Source organism: Pundamilia nyererei, unplaced genomic scaffold (assembly GCF_000239375.1).
Source record: "Pundamilia nyererei isolate P.nyererei 1_Seehausen unplaced genomic scaffold, PunNye1.0 scaffold00164, whole genome shotgun sequence".
NCBI classification, from domain to species: Eukaryota; Metazoa; Chordata; class Actinopteri; order Cichliformes; family Cichlidae; genus Pundamilia; species Pundamilia nyererei.
The window spans coordinates 1,041,785-1,050,760 of NW_005187565.1; the positions used below are offsets into that span (position 1 = coordinate 1,041,785).

Here is an 8,976-nt window from a genome sequence, read left to right on the forward strand (position 1 = left end):
TGTGGTTCAGGATCTTGGACTTTTGGATCCTGTATTTGTTGCTTTTTTAACTGTCTCTGTTTTTAGTGCTTAATGCGTTAGTCATGATTGTGACTGTGATGTGATAGTCTCATTCAGTTGTCGCAGTGATGGAAACATTTTCAGTACGTGTGTGTTGTTCTTCCTGTCACCACTCGTGGGGGTTACACGTGCAATGTTTTGTCCCCAATCAGTCAGTCTTCAGTCTTGATGCTCGTTAGCATCGCCTGCTCCATATTAACAGTGTATTACAGTTTTTTACAGACGCTAGGACACATTTCTCAATACTTAGGTCACGTTTGCAAAACTCCTCACACAGTGAGCACAACAGAAGTCTATGTGGGCTAAACTGAGGACCAGTTATCATTGTTTTGGCACAAAATGCATTCAATGACTTCATCTCTCAAATTTCATGAATCATCTTCTCACTCAGACACAACAACTGCCAAAAACCTTTGTACGGACAGGACATTTTGCATGTGCTTACATACTGTTTTCAAAACTGTTAAACTTATGGCCAAAACAATAACACAATGCAAAACTTGAAAAGACAGCAAAATGCAACAGCAATATTTTATTGAAACATATTTTAAATCTAAAAATGCAGTTTAACCAGCCACAGCTGATTCTCATTGTAGATGAACATCTGCACAGGTGTTACTGCTTCAATTGTTCAACTCCTTCAATTCTGGCAGCCAGAAGATTCTTTCCTAGGTGTGTTGCCCTGGATGACATAAGATGTGATGTGGATGGGAACCTGTGGCCAAATGGAGGAGACCGAGTAGATTAGCATTACTATTGTATGTGTATCAGTGGATGGTGTGTATACAAATTCTTGTATTTTGGGATTTCTTAGTGCAAAAACATAAAAATACATAAACAAATATTAACGAATTCTGCATGATGTCTGATTCATTCCAGTAACATATATTGAAATTATAAACAGAGATGTGTCCTTGTTTTACACAGGAAAACACTGTGTAATGCTACATGTTGTTAGTGTTTTTTAGGTCATTGTTTTGTGGGTGACAAAGTGTGTTTGTCGGCTGTCAACCTTTGCTAGTGTTCTGGAAGAATGAGTTTATTTGAGACCTGAATGAAGTGTTTTGGTAGTTGTAGTGCATTTTGAATGTGAAATGAACTGCTTTGCCAAGCTGACGGTCAGTTAGGAGGATTGTGTGAAGAGTTTTGCAAAAGTGACCTAAGTATTGAGACATGTGTCCTAGCGTCTGTAAAAAACTGTAAAGCGGTGTTGTGTCCTGAGCTGCTTTACTTTGTTTTTCCCAGTGAATCTGTGAAGCTAACGATGAACCCCAGTGTACTGCTGTCACTTTGATATATTGCCTCGTGCTTTGCTGCACAATGAATATTAGACAAAGCAGGCAGACTCCACTCCATTCAGCTGATAGATAACACAGAAGCAATTCAATTCTTACATTCTTTCATATTTCTTATCTTGATAGAGAGTTGTGCTTGCCTTGGGTGTGATGGCAGTGAGTATTTCATCATTAGAAAAAAAGCAGAGTGTTTATTGGTGTGCTGATGATGGATTGTTGTTCAGGCAGTAGGGTCACTCCTCAGGTGATGGATTATGTTAATGGCTGATTTAACTATGATCACACGGCATATTTCTCCTGCAGTTCGGGACTAATAATGCATCATGATTAAGCAGAGTGTCTCATACACCTGCAGGGCTTTTTTCTTTTCAGAGAAAAAAATGACACTGATGAACTAAAACATTATCGCCAAGGCAACGTTTACATTTTGGTTATTCATGCAAGAAAACAGCTGGACTCTCTGAAAGTGCCCTATTTTATCAGACGAGTCCATTAGGTCACTGCTTCTTCCAGCCCTTACACAGACTTCAGAGGTCTTTGTTTCACATGTGAATGGACAAAATGTTCAGAATGCTCTTTTCTGATCTGTATCGTCAGCTCGTTCTGCCGTAGAAGCACACAGGTAACACCGTCTTATCGAGGGAATGTTTCTTGGATACACAGCCAGACTTTTTGAATGTCAAAGTGGCCATTAAGTTGTCCTGGTAGAGTACAGATCATAGGACACAGCATCCAAAAAATTAAAAAATATAAAAAGCCAAAAGTACAGTGCTCTACACTTACCAGCTTTGGGAGAAAGGCCAAGTTCCAGAATGCACCGCAGTGGGAAATTTCCAGTCCCTGAGTTTAAAATGATGTTGCTTTGCTGCGACAGGGTGAAGCTGGAGAGTAATGGGAGTCATTGTTTTCGATGTTTTCTGTGTGCGTGTACTAAAGCATCAGAATCATTTTATTATGATTCTGAAAAGTTGTCCAATTTTTTTCAGGCCCCTTAAAATAGGCGCTGTAATTCCAAAACAGTTGGTGCAATATTAACAGAATGGAAAGTCATTGTTTGGTTTCAAATTCACTGCAGTGCTGCACAGAGCCAAAATTACAGAAATGACATCATCGTCCAAGTACTTAACTATAAGAACTCTCACAGGTTAGTCCTAAGAGTAGTATTAGCAGGTGTATTAGTATTAGTTAGTTTATACAGTGCTCATAGTACTGAAAACCGAGTATCTATCATCTATATCAGACCTTAACTCTGATGTATACATATTGCACAAGCTCGCGACCCTCACTCATGATGGAGTGCTGCACAAAGTCAAGAAAGCAGGAGCTGTAAATGGTTTCAGAGGCAGATCAATGTTAGAGAGAAAGCAGGACCAATACTCTAAGCGATGGGCGTGACGTTAATCGGCACACTCTTACTAATTTGGTTCTACATTTCTTATTGTGTGTCGTTTTGTTTGCCTTTGCCGCTTTGCCGTGTCCGTGCTCTCACACCCTCAGCTGCTCGCTTCCTCTCAAATCGTTCACCTAGATGGATGTGTGCACTATACTCGGGTAAACTTGACGGGCCATCTGTCAGCGAGCCAAACGTTCACCGTGCTGACCACACGTGAAGGTGACTAAAATCCTTCTTTGCATGTGGTCACTTATTAGGAGGATCTACGTAGTTTAACAGGAAAACTGTTCTGTCTTGAGTATTATTGTTATTATTACTGTCAGAACTGTCAGAGCAACCTCCTATAACGGCCCTCAGCACTTCACTCTCCCTTAGATATTAGAATGCAAATGGACCTGAAGTATTTCCATTCAAAGCCAAGCAAGAAAAGAGAGGAGAAAAAAAGTCTCCTTTTAGGAGTGTTTGATGTGTGAATTGATGTGAGAATAAAAGAGAGATTTCTCTTTCTTTTTTGTTACCGTGCAGATGTGCTCCTAACAGGGAGAGGGCTTTTCACAAGTGCGTTTGATATACATGAGTAAACACATTTCCCATGCTAATTTTCTGCACTGCGGTTCATCTCTCACCCACCGAGTCCAGGAATAGTAAACTGTTGACCCGGTGACTCCAGATGCCAGACTGGGCCCCGTCCCTGATTGGACTGCACGGTGCTTCAATCAGCTTAATTGGTCAAGACTACAGTATCAGTGAGAGGGGAGAAATGACAGAGGAATGCTGAAATTGGAAGAAAATGAAGAGCTGCGTCGCGCACACCTCATTATGTGTTGATTGACACGTCTGCAGAGGGGGAGGGGGGCGGTGATCTGAGCATCTCAGCGGCGAAAACAAAACAAGCTCAGTAGAGCTTTGATTCTGGGTCCTTTTAGGATTTTGCTTATTAGCTTTTTTTTTAGTTGACAGCAGCAGATACACTTTATGCAGTAAGTATATATTTAAACCCAAAATAGTTTTGTGTGTGCAACAGGGATTTATGAGGGCTGTTGTCAGTCTGAGGTGCTGTGTGTCTCTAAATACATGCATTTAAATGTGTCAGCAAAAGCACATTCATGCATTTTCATGAGTGGTTTCAAAGAAGCGCAAATATTGTTTTTAATTTGTAGAACCTCGGTTCTAATCAGGTTCTACTTTGCACTTTGATTGTGTTATGTGAGCTGTGTGTATAAATGAATTCCTTGAGCATGGCTAATCCTTTGAGGTACATGTCACCATCACAATCAGAATATTTGACTTCCAAGTCTATGAAAAATTGTCATTCTTACTGACACACATGTGAAAAAATATTCACATTTTTCCCAAAGAAATTCTCGATTTTTGGGGGCTTTCTGCAAAATGTTGCAGGTGCCACTAGCCAGGCATAGGGTTAGTGCTAACGCCTGCGATGACTCAGAGCTCTGCTGGATGGTTTTCTCCTTCTGATCAGTGTTTCATGGGGCCCAGAACGGCTTCAACAAACTGGCTTCATGCTGCATTATTTGCACAGATCATTTTTTCTTCTTGAGAAAAATTGTCCTTGTTAAATGTATAAAAAATGATAAACAGACGAGCCTAAGTTTATGCAGAAATCTCATGGTATTGGTTGCTTTTCTTCTCCTTGTGATGGCCTTGGCAGCAAGAACTGCAGTCAAGCATTTGTGATAATTGGCAATGAGTCTGTCGCATCACCGTGGGGGAATTTTAGTCCACTCTTCTATGCAGAATTCTTTTAATTCATTTAGGTTTTCGAACTGTTATTCATTCATTGTGCATTCATACTCCGATGGATGCATCGGAGAGCAAGTCGGGGTTAGTATCTTACCCAAGGATATTTGGTATGCAAACTTGGGGAACCGGGGATCGAACCACCAATCAGCAGCTGACCTGCTCTACCTCCTGAGCTACAGCCACCCCACTCTTCCATAAATGTCATTTGTGCCCAATCTCTTACTGCTGAATCATGAACTTGGACCTTAACTGAGGTGAGTCGCGTCTGCAGTTAAGGTCAAAGAACCCAGATGTTGTTCCGAGTTCTTTTGTGACCTCCTGGATGAGCCGTCGATGCTCCTTGGCGTAATGTTGGTAGGCCGGTCACCTGTGAGAAGGTTCACCGCTGTTCCAGGGTTCTAGATTTGTAGATAATGGTTCTCACTTTGGTTCAGTGGAGTCCCAAAGCTTCGGAAATGCTTTTGCAACCTTCGTAACCAGTGACATTGTTCATCATCTGGCATGATATGTTGCATTTCTACACATTTTAGTTTACCCTACTTTGTCACACAGGTTATATTTAAGGGATTTATTGATTCAACAGGCCTGGGTGTGGCTAGTGAAGTTACACTCAGCTTTCAAATAAATGGGGTTTAATCACAATAAATTCATGATTGAACAAAGGGTGGAGGGTTGGATAGGGTTTTTTATGCTTTAATAAATGAAACATCACCTTAAACTGTTATCTTTGTCTAATATTAAAATGTGTTGATGATCTGGAACATTGAAGTTTGACAAATATGCAAAAAACGAAGAAATCAAAGCAAGGATGCTGAATGATGTCCCTTGTGGGTGAATGCAGACTGATTTTCGTGTAATAGTGCCCTCTTATTCTGTGCTGTCAGCAGTCCTCTGGCCCACCCTTTACAGGAAATAAAAAAGGAGGCAGCAGCTCCAACCAGTTCTGCATGTTTGCTGCGATTTCATGCACATCTCACACTCCTCCACACTTTCCTTCTGTCGCTTCTTCTCCTTTCTCTGAAGAACTCCCATAATAGCGAATAGACTACCAGCAAAATCAAGCCAGATTGATCAAACATACAAGCTACAATTCATGTGTTGGAAAGGTCGTATTAAAGGTGTAAACACTTCAATATGCTCGCTCTGAGCAGTCAATGCAGCAGTCCTCAGTAATTCAAGTGGAAGGAAGCACGACTGTGTTCTTGACTGATGGCTCCACATTGATCTTTGGGGTGTCTGTGTGTGCCTTTACTGTTTTTTAGATGACATGTAAGCTTCATGCCTGTTTTCACTTGCACTGGAGGGGAGTCCCAGCACCTCAGTGATGAATAGCTTTTTCCACACCTCTGTGCACTCCACGCCTGCTCAGTGTCATTGCTACAGCAGAAAGATGGAGATTTAGGCAGAGACAAATATCAGGATAATCGTTAAAGCATGATGGAGAAAAAGAGCCCGTCTTGGTCCAGTGTAACGGTTGTAAAGAGTTATGTCAGAGTCACTTCCCTCTGTTCACCTGTTTTTTGGTTGTTTTCCAGCTCTTCCTGTTCCAGTTGCTGAGAGGTCTGTCCTACATCCACCAGAGGTACATTCTTCACCGTGACCTGAAACCCCAAAACCTCCTCATTAGCGACACTGGAGAGCTGAAACTCGCCGACTTTGGTGAGCAAATTCAGTTTTTTTGTCAGAGATAAGAGTACGTGTGAAACTTCGAGATGAGGCAGATTCTCGTGTGGTGGTGAAACAGTTAGTCCAGCATTTATCTGCAGTCATTACTCGTGTTATATGCACACTGCCTGTTTGAGTTGTTCTTCATTATCTTCAGTCTGCTTTAAAGGAGCTCTTTAAATTATGTGTCTTAACATTAACTGTTAAACACACCAGAATAAAATAAATAAATTCAGGTTGGAGATTCACTGCTGCTGCTGTGCTCTCCCGAGCTAAACATAGAGGCTGCTTGTCAAAGCTGATGTACAAAAGGAAACTTGCTGTGAGTGGAGCTGATGTTGCGTTTTTCTTCCTACACGAGTTAAATTGTAGTTATAATTTGAATTTGGTGTCACATGATCACGGTGAACAGGCAGGTGCTTCTGCTGAGCTCCTTCCACTGTGTCACACCCACATTTTAGCATTCTTTGACGTTAGCATCCTGTATAATCATCCATGCATTTTGTTCTCCCAGCAGCTTCCCAATATTTCAGCATCCTGCTGCCTTTTCCTTAAAAGTCCTGAGGAGACAATGGTTAGATTTTTAGCTTCCCCGGCAGTTTACGACTCCAGTATCGTGCATTAGAACAGCGGTTCTCAAAGTGTGTAGCGAGTTCTGACAGGTGGGCCTCAAGTTACCTGGCAAAACGTCATCAGAACTAATGTTTAACATCAAAATCACTTTTACAGCAGAACATAAAATTCACAGCAGTTACGTTAATGATAAGAGCATCTGCTGCATCTGCTGCATCTGCTGCAAAGCTACAGCCGTGTGTGTAAGTCGACGGCCGCAATAAAGAAGTGTACTGGAAAGTGCGAACATGTGGTCGGGTCTGTCGTGCATCGTTTACAGTGGTGCCGAAACCCAGGATTGGGGCATGAGAGACCCAACCTGAGTTCTTTATTGCAGCTGTCGACTTAAACACGCGGCTGCAGCTTTTCGGTTACAGGCTACACACATCAACAACAACAACAGGACCCAGTTCACTCTGTTTGAAGCTGGCGAGGCGTGATTGTGGATGCCGCTCAGCATTTAAACACTGAGATTTATTAACAAGTCTCGGACTCTGTGGCCTATTAAAGCTGACACTCGACTCCGCACAAACACAGGAGAAAGCCTCACATATCCTCGAAAAGTCTAAACATGTCACAACTGAAGTCATGATCACAACCAGGAGTCAAAGTGGGATTTGGCAGGTGAGTGGACCCTAAGATCTCGTGGAGCGCTGCCGCTGGGGAAAATGATCTCGTTATAAATAACTGCCAAATTAATTTGTGCTGCGTGCTCCTCTGCATTTGTTTTCTGTGTGGACGAGCTGTGATCAGCTCTGAGATTTGCAGCTCTTTGTGGATTTGTCCAACTGCATTGTGCAATATATAGGCAGATGTCACATGAGCTGTCCTGGCTGCTCTCCCACCTCGTTCCCAGGATAAACCTTGGGTAATGGTGGAGTTTGGCAAGTGTGACTAAAGAGCATCATCAGCTCAAATGCAAAACGATGACTGCTACGTTCAGCCTAACCTAACAGTAAACATGGAAACCACAATCTCCACTGCAGCAGTCAAACACACAGTCCACAGTGTAATCGTTACCATGCAACTGCAACTTTGTTGACAACTGTGTGCATGAGTGCACGACAGAGAGGAGGATGTGTGACGTGTGCGTGGAGGGCTGCAGGGTGGCGTTGCTCTGGGATTTGTTGAGTGAGCGTCATCAACTGCAAACAGCCAGGCTCCTGCATATGAAATGTGTGCTTTATGGTATAACATATTAAACTGCGTATCAGATTTAATTACACAGTAACTGGAGGAGCCTTTCCAAGTCATCATCATCTTCCAGTAATTTAAATCTGTATATTTAGCATGTGGCTAAAACAGACCCAAACCTAACCTTACCCAGGTCACTGGTGACCTGCCTGAAGTTAAGAGATTAAAAACATCAGGAACAAATTATTAAATGAAGTGTGCACAACTACACAGTGTGCAGGAGGAGAGTGCAGACAGTGAAGCTGTCAGGTTGCAGGCATGAAAGGATGAACTCAACAGGCAGCTGTAGCAAAAACAAAATCCAAAATCAGAAAACTAGAAACTAAGGACGAGGAACAAAGACAGTAGGAAACTATACTGGGAAGCTAGAAGCAAGGATGACGAGGAACAGGGAGGAAGCACACAGCACATGGGAGTGGCACGACACGACAAAGGGCAAAGTAAAACACAGGACTTAACTATACAAGGGACTAATGAGGGAATGGGAAACACTGCTGGGACTAATAAGACATACGGAGACAAGAGAGAGCAAAACTAGATACACTGACATAGGACAAGACTTTCAAAGTAAAACAGGAAACACGAGACAATCGCAAAGACAAGACTGGACCCTGAGACAGAGACGCGACTGACTGGGAAGACAGAGGGAACATGAGAAAGGCAAAGAGACCAAAATCCTAGGATAACACAAGCAGAACCAAAACCTATAATCAAACAATATGACTAAGCACACACGAAACAATGGGTCACAGACACAGTGCTGTGACAGAAGCTTCAAAATCCACTATAGATCAAGTTAAATACACTCATTTATTTCAAGTAAGAACATTCTTTGCATTTGCAGTGCTCAGTGTCCATCTCTGTAACCTGTTTTTGTTGCTGTTACTTATGTATGTTAGCCAAACTGTGCAAGACGGGGAGCCACACAGATCATGTTGGGTATAACAAGTATGACTGCTACATTTATCTTAGCCCAAAATCGTGTGTGTGTGTGTG

At 42.2% G+C, this 8,976-nt stretch overlaps 1 protein-coding gene across 4 annotated transcripts in view; it reads left to right on the forward strand.

Moving 5' to 3' along the window:
- cdk14 (cyclin dependent kinase 14) overlaps positions 1 to 8,976 on the forward strand; it is a 227,950-nt gene that overhangs the window by 104,798 nt on the left and 114,176 nt on the right. For all 4 annotated transcript variants that reach the window (XM_005745728.2, XM_005745731.2, XM_005745729.2 and 1 more), the window contains one exon: positions 6,045 to 6,168. In XM_005745728.2, the coding sequence (XP_005745785.1) occupies positions 6,045 to 6,168 (124 nt within the window). The remainder of the gene's footprint in view (positions 1 to 6,044; positions 6,169 to 8,976) is intronic.